The sequence below is a fragment of the Taudactylus pleione genome, unplaced genomic scaffold, assembly GCF_031769625.1.
Source record: "Taudactylus pleione unplaced genomic scaffold, aTauple2 ptg001058l, whole genome shotgun sequence".
In the NCBI taxonomy this organism is placed as follows: Eukaryota; Metazoa; Chordata; class Amphibia; order Anura; family Myobatrachidae; genus Taudactylus; species Taudactylus pleione.
In genome coordinates this window covers 365,301-383,018 of record NW_028285459.1, presented here as the reverse complement: position 1 = coordinate 383,018, position 17,718 = coordinate 365,301, and the positions used below count along the sequence as shown (strand labels likewise).

Sequence of the window (17,718 nt, the reverse complement as noted above, 5' to 3'; positions counted from 1 at the left end):
TACAGGGGACCCCTATGTCTTTTGTATGCTATATTTAGCACAACCAGTACTGGGTCTCCAAAGCCCGGTGCTGGTTGTCCTTTTGGGGAGGGGGCCATGCCTTTTTTTTTTTTTTTTTTTCAAATTTTACACTGGTTTCCATTTTTTTTTTAACACAGAAGCCTAGATGGATCTCACTGATCCCGTCCATGCTTCTGTGTTTATTTACACATAGATGCTTGTATCACGGATTTCCTTGATCCGTGCATGCATCTTTGTAGGTTCAGATGTGAAACTGGAATAGGAAAAGGTGTTCTATTTGAGTTTTCTATTTGGTTTCTTTTTTGTGTCTTTTGCTGCCGATTTGAACTATATTTATTTAAAACAAATATGAATCCTTAGTAAATTTCCAGGTCTTATTGCTTTCTATGGCAAAGTGCTGCCAAGGTGTTCCGATGGTCTGTATCCGAAAACATGTTACTGGCAGAGTTACAGGTATTGTCTGCAGAGTTTTAGACATCGAATGGAGCAACGTCGGCAGCGTTTAGCTTTTGGAGTTTAGCCTTTAGTAATTTCCAAATATGCATTTGCCCCATTCAATGTCATTCGACCTTAGTAAACTTAAACCTAATTGTCTGTCTGTGTGTGTAGTTATGGTTTTTGTTCTTTCACATTATCTGTTTTCAGTTTCTGTATTTGTATACTTATAATAATAATATTGTTATTATTATTATTATTGTTTGTTTTCATTTACAGAGTACCTCTGCCTACCCATGATTCTGTCCACATTTAGCCACTTCACTCTTTTCCACATGGCTGCAAATATGTATGTTCTGTGGACATTTTCCTCCAGTATAGTTTCTTTTCTGGGCCAGGAGCAGTTTTTGGCAGTCTACATGTCAGCAGGTGAGTATGCATTGGTATCTTCACAGCAATTTATTCATTCTTTAAATTTTTTTTTTTTATATATATATGCAGTTTAACTCTATTTTCATGACACATTTGCTCAATAATTGTCACTAATGACCAAAGTGAAGTGTCAACAAGCTCTGAGGAAAAATTCAATGTCCTTATGTGGCATTTAGGTAGGGGCAAAGAAAAGTTAGATTTATGAAAGGATGCTAATAATTATCAGATTTGGGTACATTAAACATTTTTAAACACAAATGACTAACCCACTAGTAATATAAATGTGCATGAAAAGGGAGGGGTTAATCTTGACAAGAAAAAGGGAAAATGCTCTCCCAGCACCCTGCAAATGCCCAACAATGTGATTTGAATATTACATGATAATAGAAATACAGAGATCTCGGTTCACATATATTTGCAGAGATATGATTTTGAGCAACCACCATTTTATATTACTGTTTTGAGAGGCATGGATGGGACCAGCATTTGGAGGATGTGCTGGTTCCTGTACTGCCATTTGGAGGATTTTGGGGTTTCACCAGGTGAGTTTTCTCCCAATTTAGATATATTAATGTATGTGCTATTATCATGTAGCACTACAGTACGCAATTATATTACCCAAACTGGGTGCTAATATCACATATCGTTAGGGACCACCAGAACAGGGAAGCTGACGCGGCCTGGTGGCTTAACTATATCTTTGCAAATATATGCGAACTGAGATCCCTGTATTTCTATTATCATGTAGTATTCAAATCTCATTGCTGGTCCTTTGCAGAGTGCTCGGGGAACGTTTTCCTTTTTCTAATCCACTAGTATCCATGCCATCATACTTGCACTACCCATTGAACACCAGCAGTTCCCTGATTACCAACAGTATTTTGTTACTCGTTCTCTTCTGTAGTACATATTTGGCCATCGTAATAGCATGCCATGGCTTCTGAAGGCCAAAAATTGTTCCAGAGTAATGCATTGGGTGAGGGAATGCACTTCCTGTGGCAGCAGTGGTTAAACTGTGAGTTGGTTTTGCAGTACAATGCAGCTGTCATTTCATACTCCTCTCATCATTCCATTCAGGTTAGACTAGTGGAGTATGCCCAGGGATATGACTTGGATGAAATAGTGATATATCTTTAATATATTTTCATGACCCGGGTGCTATGCACAGCTAAGGTCCAGCAACCTCCTTTCTGGTGGCGGCGTTCTACCAAAATGATTGAATTTGCCTGGGTGGGTGTCCAGCAGAGCTCTTTCATCTGCTGCTTTTTCCCAGATGCTTAGTAGGATCCTTCCTTCCTTGTTTGAAGCCCCGGGACTTAGACTTCCCTGCCTGTACCACAACATGAGCCTTTCGGGCCATGCTTTTTCATTATCAGACAAGCCAACTTTTCCATTTGGTCTGTGCATTACCTTGTCAGTGTTTCATCATGGCTAGAAAGAACCAAACCTGCAAAAGCGCCTGACACCTGCAGCACTTCAATCTGGGGAGATCTGTTTTTTGGGGGCGTTTGAGTCCTAAGGGATTTAGGCCCTCATTCAGAGGCGGTCGGAGGATGCAAGCAGTCGCTCAGAAACAGGGCGGCTGCTTGCATCCTGACCAGCCGCCTCCATGATGGTCGTTAGGCTGTGCGTTAACACCCACATCTCTAACGACCGCTCGGGTGATGGTCGCGATGGTCAGAGACCATCGCGACCATCGGGGCTTACGACGAGACCCTAGGGTAGGGTCTCACTTGTCGTAAGCCCTGGATAGCTTCTGGCTCTGCCAGAGCCGGAAGCTCTCCACTGACATCACTAGTGATGTCAGTGGGGCCTCCCCCAAATGGCAGGCGTTCCCATGGGAACGCCTCCGTTTGGCCTGCCACCCCCCCGGCCCACCTTCCAAAATGGGGCGAGCTGTCAATCAACATCGACAGCTCGCCCCCTTTGGAAAGAGACCCGCTACGACCGGCGCTGTCGGTCGTAGCGGGTCTCACGCATGCGCACGAGGGAGCCGGCTCCCTCGTGCGCATGTGCACTGGCCAAACATCGAGGTGGCCGTGCGGTCGTAGACCATTCGGCCGCCTATGAATTAAGCCCTTAGTCCAAGGCTTATCCTAAATCTTCAGGAAGACAATGAGTTGGTCTAAGAGGATGATGAGAATGATTGCTTCCTTCTCATCTTTCTCATCTTGTGTGAACTATTTGCAAGCTTGGATCAGTCCTGATAAAATGTTTGAGGTCTCGCATAAGCTACAGACCCTTTATTCTACACCCTGTGTGTAATAGAAATGGCCACCTTCAATGGATCTTCCCATGGCGTTACAGTAACCGGTTAAGTCTGAAATAAATATTTTTGTACAGTTGTTCAGAATTCAACCCTTTATAGAACAAATTAGAATGAAGTCTGCCTGTTGATCCCACCCTCTCTCCTGGGTGAGAGGAACAGGTTTCCTGTATTGCTGTTGTAAATGGATACTTGTCATAATGATTTAGAGAAGATTTGGCTTTTTTTTTTTTTTTATTCAATTTCTTCAAGGTGCAGAAACAGTTTTCTTTGTTCCATTCTATTCCAAACAGACTGTGGATGGCTATCCTCTAGATTAGTGGTTCTCAAACTCGGTCCTTAGGACCCCACACAGTTCACATTTTGTAGGTCACCAAGCAGGAGCACAGGTGTAGTCATTACTCACTGACACATTTTAAAAGATCCACAGGTGGAGATATTTATTTCACTTGTGATCAGTGAGGAGACCTGGAAAACACGCACTGTTTGGGGTCCTGAGGGCCGAGTTTGAGAACCTGTGCTCTAGATGGAGCCCTGGAAATTGGTCATCATCTGTATGAAACAGGCAATTCTTTAACCCAGGGAGATGACAAGCATATGTTACCTGGAAGATTGGCAGATCGAGACAGGATCCCTGATCTTATTACAAGCTCCATATTTGGAGAAAGGGGAGACCTTCAAGACTCCTTTTTCTATACTCTCAGTAATACTATCCATTCCCAGTGGATGGTGATCCTTATTTTTTTTTTTATTTTGAGACCAGAAATGGTTTTTTTACTATCGGGCAAAACTGTTCTCTATACAGGACCCTTAGTTGTCCTGGTGAGCCCACAGACAAGTGTCAAATTTGCTTGTTGAGCCTAGGAAATATGATTGTCCACTTTCTGAGGTGATTATACTTGCTTGGTCCCATTCAAAAGTGTTCCAAATCAAGCTAATTTTGAAATGAAACCATGGTACAGGATGATTGCAACCATAGTTGCCAGCCTTTGAGACTAGAGGGTCATTTCACTTCCATCCCATTTTACAGGGTTTTTAGGCTCCACAGGATTCTAAATTGATAATGTGCTGAAATTCAGAGTGTTTTCAACACTAGTCTTAGGGCGATGGTTTTTGAGACCTTGAGATCCAGTTGGACAATCCCATGACTGTGACATTAATAAATCACATAGGGGGCATCAAGCGTTCCCTGGGCTTGAGCGACCAGCAAGATCATACATTGGGTGGTACAAACATTTTAGACACTGCAATGGTTTTCATCCCAAGTGTTTAAAATTAGTAAGCAAATTTCCAGATGAATGGTCCACTGGCCCCTTTCATCACCATAGGTTTTCTCAGCTGGCTTTAATGGCATGGCTGTTGTAGCCATGATCCATATTATACATACTGTTTTTCTAACCCTGTGGTTTAGAACTATTGTAACTGAACAACCTATATTTGCCAAGAATTATCACTTAGTTTGGAAGATTTAATTTTACTCCTTTATTTTTTTTCAAGCTTGGACTGGGTGCTATTTTTGTGGGACAGTCTGAAAAGCTTATGCCCTTCTGCTCCACGGGAGGTTTCTGTCCTCCCTGAGCTCGCCTTAGGACCCTGCATTATGGTTTGACAGGTATACCGCCAATATAAATATATTTTGTTTTTTTTAACTCTGAAACCTCAAATGTTTACACCTAAACTCTCAAGTTTTAAGTAGTGATGAGCGGTTCGGATTCTGAGGAATCCGAACCGCTCCGAACAGGTGGAATCTGAGTCCACCCGAACGCAAGCTCGGGTGTTCCCGCCTTACTCGGATTCCACCTCGAGGCCGAACATCACCCGTCCGGCGTCGGATTCTCGCAAGACCTCGCGAGAGCCGGGTGACGTTCGGCCTCTATAAAAGGCGTGGTGCCCGGCAGTCGGAGCCATTTCGCGTGTCACGCGGTTAGTGAGTGTAGAGTAGACTTAGTGCGTGCACTGTGCTAGACTGCTAGTGTTAGATTGGACTGCAGACTAGAGTTAGATAGCGTAGGCAGTGTTCTTGCCGTTGGAATTATTAATTATATATATTATAAAAAAAATAACTTCTGTCCCCAGTGTGTGTGCTCCGTGATTGGGCATAATAAGCCCACTGTGTGTACTTTATTATACAAGCTACATGACACGGTATAGCCCACTGAGTGTATTATACAAGCTCTGTGACAGGGCATAAGCCCACTGAGTATTATACAAGCTCCGTGACAGGGCATAGCCCACTGAGTGTATTATACAAGCTCCGTGAAAGGGCATAGCCCACTGAGTGTATTATACAAGCTCCGTGACAGGGCATAAGCCCACTGAGCTTTATACAAGCTCCGTGACAGGGTATAGCCCACTGAGTGTATTATACAAGCTCCGTGACAGGGCATAGCCCACTGTGTCTATTATACAAGCTCCGTGACAGGGCATAAGCCCACTGAGTGTATTACACAAGCTCCGTGACAGGGCATAAGCCCACTGAGTATTATACAAGCTCCATGACAGGGCATAAGCCCCACTGATTCTATTATACAAACTCCGTGACAGGGCATAGCCCACTGAGTGTATTATACAAGCTCTGTGACTGGGCATAAGCCCATTGAGTGTATACAAGTTCCGTGACAGGGCATAGCCCACTGAGTGTATTATACAAGCTCCATGAAAGGGCATAGCCCACTGTGTATTATACAAGCTCCTTGACAGGGCATAAGCCCACTGAGTATTATCCAATCTCCGTGACAGGGCATAGCCCACTGAGTGTATTATACAAGCTCCGTGACAGGGCATAGCCCACTGAGTCTATTGTACAAGCTACGTGACAGGGCATAAGCCCACTGAGTGTATTATACAAGCTCCGTGACAGGGCATAAGCCCACTGAGTATTATACAAGCTCCGTGACAGGGCATAAGCCCACTGAGTGTATTATACAAGCTCCGTGAAAGGGCATAAGCCAACTGAGTGTATTATACAAGCTCCATGACAGGGCATAAGCCCACTGAGTATTATACAAGCTCCGTGACAGGGCATAAGCCCACTGTGTCTATTATACAAGCAACGTGACAGGGCATAGCCCACTGAGTCTATTGTACAAGCTCCGTGACAGGGCTTAGCCCACTGAGTGTATTATACAAGCTCCATGACAGGGCATAAACCCACTGAGTATTATACAAGCTCCGTGACAGGGCATAAGCCCACTGTGTCTATTATACAAGCAACGTGACAGGGCATAAGCCCACTGTGTATATTATACAAGCTCCTTGACAGGGCATAAACCCAGTGAGTGCATACAAGCACCATGACAGGGCATAGTCCGCTGAGTTTATTATACAAGCTCCATGACTGGGCTTAGCCCACTGAGTGTATACAAGCTCCGTGACAGGGCATAGCCCACTGAGTGTATTATACAAGCTCCATGACAGGGCATAGCCCACTGTGTCTATTATACAAGCTCCGTGACAGGGCATAAGCCCACTGAGTGTATTATACAAGCTCCGTGACTGGGCATAAGCCCACTGAGTATTATACAAACTCCGTGACAGGGCATAAGCGCACTGAGTGTATTATACAAGCTCCGTGTAAGGGCATAAGCCCACTGAGTGTATTATACAAGCTCCATGACAGGGCTTCGCCCACTGTGTCTATTATACAAGCTCCGTGACAGGGCATAAGCCCACTGAGTGTATTATACAAGCTCCGTGACTGGGCATAAGCCCACTGAGTATTATACAAACTCCGTGACAGGGCATAAGCGCACTGAGTGTATTATACAAGCTCCGTGTAAGGGCATAAGCCCACTGAGTGTATTATACAAGCTCCATGACAGGGCTTCGCCCACTGAGTGTATTATACAAGCTCTGTGACAGGGCATAGCCCACTGAGTGTATTATACAAGCTCCGTGACAGGGCATAAACCCAGTGAGTATTATACAAGCTCCGTGAAAGGGCATAGCCCACCATGTGTATACAAGCTCCGTGACTCCAGTTCATAGTGATAAAGTAATATGGATCACGAGAATGAACCAAGAGGAGAGCAAAAACAACATGTAAATGCTAGCATTGCAGTGGCTGGAAGTCCATCACTTTCATCTAAAGCTGATGCTCAAGGGTGTAGAGGCTTTAAAAACTTAGGGAACCTGAAATCAAAAAATGTAGATTTCACAGGGGTAAAGACAAAATAAAAACCTCTAAAGACTACTACTATTGCAGAGAAACAGAAAATTGGCAACATACCATTCACCACACGTAGCGGCAAGGAAAGACTCAGGCTTTGCCCTTTATTTCTGAGTGGTGGTTCTGCAACTGTCAGTGAGGCATCTTGTGCCTCTCATGATGATAAAAGACCTTTTCAATCAGACTATAGAAGTGTGAAAAAATTTAAAACCAATAAGGCAGTAGAAAAAACTGTTTTTTGAAACACAAATGTCAGAAATCCCTGAGGAGAGTCTAAGTGGGTCCATGAGTGGCATTGCTATGTGTAAGCCTGACCTTTCAGAGAAGCCGCCCTCCACAGTTTCTTTTCCATCTGTAGTTGTGGGGATGAGCAGTATTGCCTAGGACATATAAATTGAGGATGCCACCGTGGAATTGCAAGAGGATGAGAGGAATATATGTGCAGCTGACGCTGGCACTAATGAGGATGTTGAGGATGAGGATATTATTTGTGTAAGTCAGGCACCAGTGGAAGCAGCTCTTTGCCAAGATAAGAAGGCCATTGCCATGACTGGGCATAGAACCAACAAATCCACATCTTTTGTGTGGAATTACTTTTACCCAAACCCTGACAACGTTTGTCAAGCCATTTATAGCCTCTTCTAGACCACAGTTAGTAGAGGTTGGGACGTTAAGCATCTAGAAACCTCTATGCTATTACGTCATCTGCAGCGAGCTCATGACAGGTGTTTGATAACAGAAACTACTGCAAAAAAAATAACAAGCAGTCCAGCATTAGCTAGATGCCTTCTCTCTACTAAATCCCAGCACCTGCAATCTCCGCCGACAACACCTTCCTCCTCAATATCCTGAGGAAGGATCAGTGGTAGTACAACATCTAATTTGTTAATGCTAAGTCACGGTGACTCCTCCAATTTCCAGGACACCTCAGAAGAAACTGAATCTTTGAGCACTAGGCCTGCTGCTGCTGCTGGTGGATCTTCATCCCAGAAGTGGACCAAGAAGACTACTAGTAGTATACCAAAAAAACAATTGACAGTTAAAGAATCTGTTGCAAGGGGAAGCAAGTATGACAGCTCTCACCCTGTCTCACAGCGGATCACTGACGCCATGACAGCTATGCTAATATTAGATCTGCATCCAATATCCGCAGTTAATGCAGTGGGATTTACACAGCTAATTGAGGTCATGTGTCCCCGGTACCAAATTCCATCTCGGTTTCATTTTACCCGAAAAGCCATTCCTTGGCTGTACCAGGACGTTAAACAGAACCTAATTATTGGCCTGCAAAATGCTATTGTACCCACTGTCCACTTAACCACAGATATGTGGACAAGCGCTAGTGGACAAACTAAAGATTACATGACTGTGACGGCCCATGAATCACCTTCAGCAGCAGCAGTATCTAACAAACAACACCAGCTCATTCAGAGGCAGGCAACTGTGTGCATCACCGGATTCAATAAGAGGCATACCGCTGACAACATCTTAGAAATACTAAGAGATGTCATAGAAACATGGCTTACCCTACTTGGACTCAGGATTTGTGATTTCTGACAATGCTACAAATATAGTGAAAGCATTACAGCTGGGTGAATTCCAACACATCCCCTGTTTTGCTCACACAATCAACTTAGTGGTGCAGGGTTTTTTAAAAAACGACAGGGGCGTGCAGGAGATGCTCTCTGTGGCCCGAAAAATTTCGGGACATTTTCGGCATTCAGCAACAGCGTGCAGGAGATTGCAGCACCTGCAAGAGCAGTTTAATTTGCCCTGCCATTAACTGAAGCAAGAAGTGGTAACGAGGTGGAACTCAACCCTGTATATGCTTCAACGGATGGAGGAGCAGCAAAAAGCCATCCATAGCTATACGACAAGCCATGACATTGGGAGAGGAGGGGGAATGTACCTGAGCCCAGCACAGTGGAGAGTACTTTCTGTCTTGTGCAAGGTGCTCAAACCATTTGAAGTTGCCACATGTGAAGTGAGTGCTGACACTGCTAGCTTGAGTAAGGTGATTCCCCTGATTTCGCTTTTGGAAAAGCAGCTGGAGAAATTGAAGGATGAGGTTAAACAAAGTGATTCCGCAAAGTATGCTGGACTGATAGATCAAGTCCTTTGTTCGCTTCGCCAGGATCCACGGGTGGCCAAGATCTTGAAATCTGATCATTATATTTTAGCAACCATTCTTGATCCTAGGTTCAAGTCATATGCTGTGTCTTTATTTACAACTGACCCAGATCTTAAAAGAACCAAAGCGCTCCTGGTGAGCAAGTTGGCAGCTGAAGTGACACATGGCACTACGATGACATCTCCTCCTTCGGTTTCTCCAGCAGCAGCCAGAAAAAAATGCACCTTTTCCAAAAGACCCAGTGGTGATGCAGATAAGTCAAGTCAACATTTTGACATCTGGTCGGGTCTAAAAGATTTGCCCAACACCAGTGACACCTCTACCGTAACTCCATCTATTACGATTACCATCCAAAGAATGGTGGAGGATTATTTTCAGTACACCGTACACGTAGACATGTCACAGAGTCCCTTAGAATATTGGAAGAAAAAAAAGGCAATTTGGAGACCCTTGTATAAACTGGCTTTGCATTACTTAAGCTGCCCACCCTCCAGTGTGTACTCGGAGAGAGTTTTCAGTACAGCCGGGAACCTCGAGAGCGAACGACGAAGGAGGCTACTTCCACAAAATGTAGAAAAAATGATGTTCATTAAAATGAACTGGAAATTTCATGAGGAAAACCTTTCCCGCCAATCACGTCACAGTAGAGAGTCTTCTGTAATGGTGGATTCCAGTGGGGATGAACTGATATTGTGTGAGGAATCGGATGATGTACACACTGATGAGGGTGAGGATGGCAATGATGGTGACATCATGCCACTGTAGACCTGTTGCCTTTAGTAGATTGGAAGATTTTTTGGTGGGGACCCAAACAAACCAAGCACTTCAGCCACAAAGTGGAAGTAAATGCAGCTGAAATGCTTCATTTGTTAAAGTGTGCATGTCCTTTTTAAAATCCAACATAAAGGGTGGGTGGGAGGGCCCAAGGACTATTCCATCTAGCACAACCTTTCATTTCTGCCACTGCTGTGTGGCATAGTTTCATAGATGTGCTTTAAACTGTGGTGTCTGTGCCACTGTGCCGTTGCTCTGACGCTTGGTAACCAGTCAGCTCACTGCAACCCTTAGCCAATAATGGTGAAAACAATAATTTAAGCTGTGAGGTGGTCTAAATTGACTGTAAATTACTAATTTATATTAACTAAATTAATGTTAATGAGGTAAATAACACTCTAGGAAGAAAAAAAAGCCCAATTTATGTCATTTTAGATTTTTTTGCCAATTTTGGCAAAAAATCCAAATCCAAATCCAAAGCCAGTCACCGCAGTTTGGCAAATCCAAATCCAAAGCCGGATGACGAATTAGAGCCAAATCCAAATCTGGCAAAAATGGTCCGGCGCACATCCCTAGTTTTAAGTCTCTGACTTTTGATTTTACTCCAGATAAACCTGGATTTCTTTTACCTGAAATGCAGACCTCTTTACAGGAAATTATGCATGTGCAGCCTCCATAACACCCCCAATATTTCCACATGGTTCTGACAGCTTTGCAGAAATTTTCTTTAGAACTTATGAGTTCAATGGAGTTTAAGTTCCTTATTTGACTACCTGTTATATATCTCCACAGCTATGAGAGTTCCGGAACTGGGGGCGTGGTCTTGTAAGTCACCTTTTCTACGTTTCCATGTTCATATGGCTATTCTTTGAACAAAAATTCCCTTTCACTTACTGTGGTCTCTAAATTCAGTCTGAATTGGGACATTTTAATCCAGACAATGAAGGCTCTTTGTTTTGTGATTTTTTTTTTTTTAAGGCACTTGAAAGTTTGCGTTTAAACTAGGACAGCTGTTCTATTGATTTGATTATTTGATGACCAGAAGAACTGCTGGCCATCTCCAAGACAGACCTTTCATATAATGTGAGTGTGCATTAGGAGCTTCCTGGGCGGAGTGGCATGTGGCTTCTACTGAGCAATTGTGCTGGCAGCCATCGGGTGTTCAGTACACTGCTTCAGACTTTCAAATTTAATGAGTTCCCAGGCAACCAATGTGATATAAAGTGGGAGGAGATGTAGCTTTTTGCTGTAAATTTAAAGTGCCCAAGAATCTGTCACTGCACTCTGTTCCACATGGTGATTCCATGGTGATCACAAAAGATATTTATATATCGCAAGTAAAAAAAAAAAAATTCACGCTGTAGTTATGGACAATTTTCATGACAAGCAGGATACTATAAAGATGATTGTTTAATTTAATGTTGGTTATAAAAATTGTTTTTCAATTTCCTATTTCCAAAAAGTGTTCTGTAAAATTAAGTTTCACAATACGGTATGATGCTGTACTGATGCTGTACATTATTCCCACAAAAATGTTTAAAGGCGTGCTTAGTTTTCACAGTATCTAATAGTACATTATCCAATTAATGTGTTTTTCATTGGCTCACTTTGTTTTTATAGGAGTCGTGTCTACATTTGTAAGCTATGTCTGTAAAATAGCCACAGGACGCTTTGGCCCATCCCTTGGAGCTGTATGTATCTTTTTTTTTTTTTTAGTAATTCCTATGCTTTGCTTAAATTTCATGCTAATGTGTTGCTAGGAATTTGGCCTATAATAGAAGATTTATTCTGTTGCATAGAAGCAGGTAAGAGGTACAGTATTTCTGATCTGTATCGTGTATAGTTTATGATCACTGACCATTTGTAAAACTTTTTAACTCTAGTAATAGGAACAGCAGACTGCCAGTGTAGGCTTGCTCTAACCCAGTGGTTCTCAAACTTTTTTGAATCACAGCACCCTAGAGTATCAGCTTTGTTTTCACGGCACCCCTAAGCCAAAAGTTTGATATTGAGAAATTCAGAACAAAATGTACTAAAGTGAAGTAAATTGTGCTTACCTGTCATCCTTAGGTTCAGTTATGTGGTAGTGGACAGGTCTGCGCTTCTGTTTGCCCACATATTTGCATTACATTGACCATAAATAATTATATTTGGTACTGGCCCACTAACCTGAGGCACCCTGCAAGTGTCCTGAGGCACCCCAGGGTGCCACGGCGCACAGTTTGGGAACCACTGCTCTAACCTCTTACATAGCAGACAAATATTACCCAACTGCTGGGTAATTCTACACAAGTTATGGATAGCAGAGAGAATACTTAAACCCTTTCTGTAATAAACATGCAAGCAATTTATATAAAGCCTTAACAAGCAAGTCAAGAAGCAACCTAGTTTTGGGTATGTAGTACTATTTATTATTATTATTATTATTATTATTATTATATATTCTAAATACAAATGTGTCCTCAGAAACTATTGCTGCAGTTGTGCCCTCCTAAGCACGCCAGATCCAGTCTGACTCAGCATGGCGGAGTGTCTTTTTGGCCCAATAATGCGTCTTATTCGCAAACTGATATGACAAACCTCTTAATGAGACTGCATTGATTAATTTGATATACGACAGACATTTAATTGTGATGCAGCTTTTTTCCACTTCAAGGTCCATTGTGCTTTGTATACAGATTCAGTCACAGATATACAAGTGTCACAAATGAAATTAATCAGTTTCGTGAAGTGGTTTGTCACACCAGTTTGTGACTAAAATGCATTTTCAGGAAAAAAAAGACACAATTCTGCATGGCGTATTGAGGAAAGGTTTGTGAGGACACATCTATACATCTACACTTATATTTGCAAAATCCAATCTGTTCTAAGTATTTTCCAAAGGGGGGGGGAGTATAAATCTCTACTTATTCTTACCAAACCTCTTTCTGTGCTGTCAGTCTGGAGCAATCATGACGATCCTGGCGATGGTGTGTACCAAGATGCCTGAAGCCAAATTGGCCATTATTTTCCTCCCCATGATCACATTTACTGCAGGGAATGTAAGTATCACTCTCTCTTTTTACAGTGTTGTGTTACCTAGTAGTTGAAGAGTGGTCACTGAGCTTAAATGATTGGGTAGGAATTTCTGTACAAGATACATTTTAAAACTCAAAAAACTACTGCTTTATGCTGTGGTTAAATACTGTGATGGATATAAATGTGCACCAGCTGGACAAGTGTACATTAGCAACTGCAAAATTTGGCAGTGCATTTTGTTGCTTCTAATGTTAGTGTAAATATTGTTAACAATTATTAATTTTATTAATGAAATCGTTAGATTTGATAAGTTATTATTTTAAGTTGATCTCTTATACATGTATTTAATTGGTGCGCAGCAAATCATGAGTGTTGTGGCTTTGGAGCTTTGTTTCTAGACTTTCTCTCTCGGTCATGGAGAGGTACCATGGGGTATAGCAGTGCTGGGGGAGGCTGGGCACAAAAAGTTTAGTTTTTCACAGGGCATCCCATGCTCGGATGTGATATTTATTACCGCTGGCCGCAACTGACAGGCGTCTAGATTTAGACGCCTGTCATTCGTCCCTAGTCGGGATAAAGCAGTCTGGAAGCCGACGGTCGGCATTTAGACCGTCGGGTTCCAGACTACATCCCCCCATGCTCCTCCTCTCCTATACCCTGCTTCCCTGCACAGGCCAGGCTTTTTCTTTTTTTAGTGCCCTGAATGCTGGCCACGTTTTTTGGCTGCTCTGCTTCTATTCTTTAATTTTCAAAAAAAATTTATTTTTATTTTTGTGGTTCTTATTCCACCGCAGCACTGCAACCCAGATCCCAGGTAGTGAGTCCCTCTCCTGAACCAGCGTAAGTGACTAACCTATCCTGTCATGGCAACCACATCGGCATCCCCCTGCAGGGCTTTCCTCCGCAGCATATGGTGGAACCTCCGTGGGCGCAGTCTCTCTCTGTCTTCAGGGCTTGGTCCAAGTGTCCACCTCTCTCCAACAGAAATTGGATCCTGATGTGTATCCATGCCATTTAAATAGCAAAGTATTTAGGTGCGCTGTCACTATTGCAGCCAGACAGAGGTAGTCAGCCTCTAAACCGATATATAGAAAAAATGAAATGACTGGCGCTATAATACTGTTGTATAATAAATTAGAAAAAATGGAGTAAGCAGTGGAAGTCTATTAAAACATAGTAAACCACATTTAATGACAATAAAACATGTACATATCATACACAATATATATGAAATAGAAATTACATCTAAAAATGATGGTATATCAATAAAAAATCATTGATAATGAAGCATTGATGGTGAGTCAAACGGTATACTCTATCTATGGATATCCTGGATATAGATGTGAAATAAAGGTCCAGATGATGGAGTCAGGAGACAATGTTATTTAGGGTTCAATAACCACAAATAGTTACCAGTTTATGGTCCTTCGGGGTGGCAGTCCAATTAGCAGATAACTGCAAGATTGATATTGATGGTGATAGGTGAAACTGGTATGTACTCTTCAGTCCACAAGGAAGGTCCCTCAGGATTGTGTCCACTATGCAGATCACTGCAATGCTGGTGGTAGGTTATGATGTCTCAACGATAGTCTCCTTATGCATAAAGATGGAACCTGGTAATGTCACGAGGCTCCCTGGATCCACAGTGGGATAGGATCAAAGTCCATAGAGAGCATATATAGTGGCTTAACGCATTTCGCTGGATGACAAGACTCCAGCTTCATCAAAAGCATGACTGTATTGACTCTAAAGAGCTCCATATATACCCCTTTGAAGGGTGTGACTAGAAACACCTGTGTGTATAATTAATAGATCCGCAACATAAAACTCCATGTAAACCAAATAATTTGTAAAACAATGAAGGCAATCCTTTACTACATCACAAAAAAATATAGCATTCATTTAATACAAGAGAAATAAATGTATTAACCAACCTCTTTTAGTTGTGCTGTGTATTATTATTAAGGAGCCCATTCCGAAAACAAATCCGATCACATGACTTCAAAGTGTCACGTGAGCAGATTAGAACCAATGATATTCATATTATTTTAAAATCGGTTACTAGGTAACCAAAAGAAGTAATAACTATACCAGGTTAATATCAATGTATGTAAAAAGACTAATATTAAACTTGTGATATAAGAGGATGGTTGTTAACCGGCCGTTTAGTTTCCACCAAGTATACTCATACTCATTCTAATGGTTATCACGTGATGAACGCTAATGTTTATATTTTTCATAGATAAATCAAATATAATAGTCTATCTGTATTGTATAGTATGTTATTAGCTATATACCCATTTCAGACATTAGTCCGGTACCATGACAGCAGGCATCATGAAAACGAGATCAGCTACACTCGTGTCATGTAAAAACGGGTTGCCAGGCAACCCGCTCGTTATGTATTCCACCGGTCACATGTCTTCATCACATGTCTATTGGAAGCCAATAACGTATTGGTAACAACAGACTATGGTTGCGAAGCAACCCACTGTGCACCGCCAAGTACGACTGTGTAGTTCCCCATAATGGTAGAGTATTATAGCATGTAGTGTGATGAATAACTACTACTTGGGCACGTGACCTATCTAAAAAATCAATGATGGGTCCATATCATTCTACAAAGTTAGGAATGAACATAACCATTAAGATATACCCAAATGCAATAACAAATACTTAGTGAATTGTACTGAGTTCATGGTGAACATCTGAGAGCAGCCATCAATTATGAACTTATTTAGGGATGTCTCAAGCATTAACCACTAAAATCCCAATTAGGTAAAAATATTGCGACAATTTCTAGTGAACTGAATAGGATAGGAAGGACATGTATAGCAAATTGACTCTATCAATACACGTAAATACAAAAATAATAATAGTAATTGGCTCCCCCTCCTCTACATATTCCTTTCATCTTATCACATGAATTACTTATTGTACAATGATTATATAGTTCCCATACATGTGAAATTCTAAATGTGTATCAGCATCTAATAAACAAATAAAAAATATAATGCCATTTAAGCGTGAGTTCCCCGCGCCCCTCCAGTATGGCTATGAATCGGACTCCGAGGCTTCCTCTCTTCCAGAAGATTGGTCCAGAAATGTCCTCTGTTACGGAGGAGGAACATACTAGTTCAGTAAATGTTAATGCCTTAATAGCAGTGGTTCAATCTGTTATGCTCATTAAGGACTTGGCCGATGCTCCACCTCAGTATCCACTTCAAGCACAAGAAAAAGGAAACAATAACTTTCCCTTCTTCGGTGCAGTTGGAGCATCTTCTCACAAAACAGTAGTCCCTTCCTAACAAGAGGGTCCAGAATTCCAGATGTCTTTTGTTTTTATCCGCTTCCAACCTCGGATAGGTCTAAATGGGAGACTCCCCCCGTCCCCCCATCCCCACCCCCACCTATGGACAGTCTCATAACTCTGTTGGCTATTGCCAACACTCTTCCTTAAGTGGCCTCTTTTGTAGGATGCTAGTTTTTCAGCCACTGGAGCCTCCATGAGACCTGCACTAGCTGGGGCTTGGGTTTCCAAGGCTTTAGAGAGTTGAGCTGACTCTCTGTATGAGGGTCTTCATTCCGGGGTGCTGTGCTGTAGCCTGTCTGGGGGAGGCATCTTTGGACTCCAGTATTCTCTCAGCTCGGATTTCGGCATTAACGGTTCCAGCCAGGAGAGCCCTCCTGACTTCGCACTTGTTGATCTGACACTGAATCTAAAAAGGCTTTAGAGTTTATTCCCCAATCACGCTGAAATTAAAATGCATGACGGGCCAGACTCCCACCTGGGGGCCCTCAAGGTGGGAGGCCGTCTGCAGTTGTTCTATGAGGAATGGTAGAGGACACCTCCTAATATTTGGGTTCAGAGCATGGTGAGTCGAGGCAATGACCCCTTACCTTCAAAGAGCCTCCTCCCAGTCGATGACATGTGTTCAGTCCCTTCTTGACTCTGGAGTCATTTCCCATGTACCTCCACATCAAAGGGACACAAGTTTCTATTCCATCCTATTCCTCATTGGAAAACCAGACTGTTCTTTCCAATTAATACTCAACCTTCCGTGAACCAGGTGGACAAATAAACATGTTGAACCATGTGGGGTATCCCATACCCCATGCTACACAGTACTTCACCATAAGTATACTAATGTAGTACGACAGTCATAACATTGATTCTTGTCTCTTAAGGTATAAAACTAAAACAAAATAATAAAAAGGGAATAAATTCTTTAATCTTTTAAAACAAGAAAATAACTCTAATTTTTAGGAACTAAACGTCTAAGTCTTCTAGTAACAACTTTTTATTTGGAACAAGTTTGAATCACAATCGTTAATAAAAATTAAAGCTATGAACTATTAGAAATAATCTTTGCAGTTCAGTCATAATGAGATCACTCTTGGCTGACATCAAGGCAGGTGCCGAACTAGGTGGAGTATGAGATGCAACATCACAACTCCAGCTACATGGAATGG

General features: G+C 42.2%; 1 protein-coding gene across 2 annotated transcripts in view; it reads left to right on the top strand.

Moving 5' to 3' along the window:
- LOC148453941 (presenilin-associated rhomboid-like protein, mitochondrial) overlaps nt 1–14,189 on the top strand; it is a 110,014-nt gene extending 95,825 nt beyond the window's left edge. For both annotated transcript variants that reach the window (XM_088461467.1, XM_088461468.1), the window contains exons 6-9: nt 736–885; nt 11,848–11,918; nt 13,167–13,268; nt 14,040–14,189. In XM_088461467.1, the coding sequence (XP_088317593.1) occupies nt 736–885; nt 11,848–11,918; nt 13,167–13,268; nt 14,040–14,063 (347 nt within the window). In that variant the 3' untranslated portion in view covers nt 14,064–14,189. The remainder of the gene's footprint in view (nt 1–735; nt 886–11,847; nt 11,919–13,166; nt 13,269–14,039) is intronic.
- Nucleotides 14,190–17,718: the final 3,529 nt, after the last annotated feature.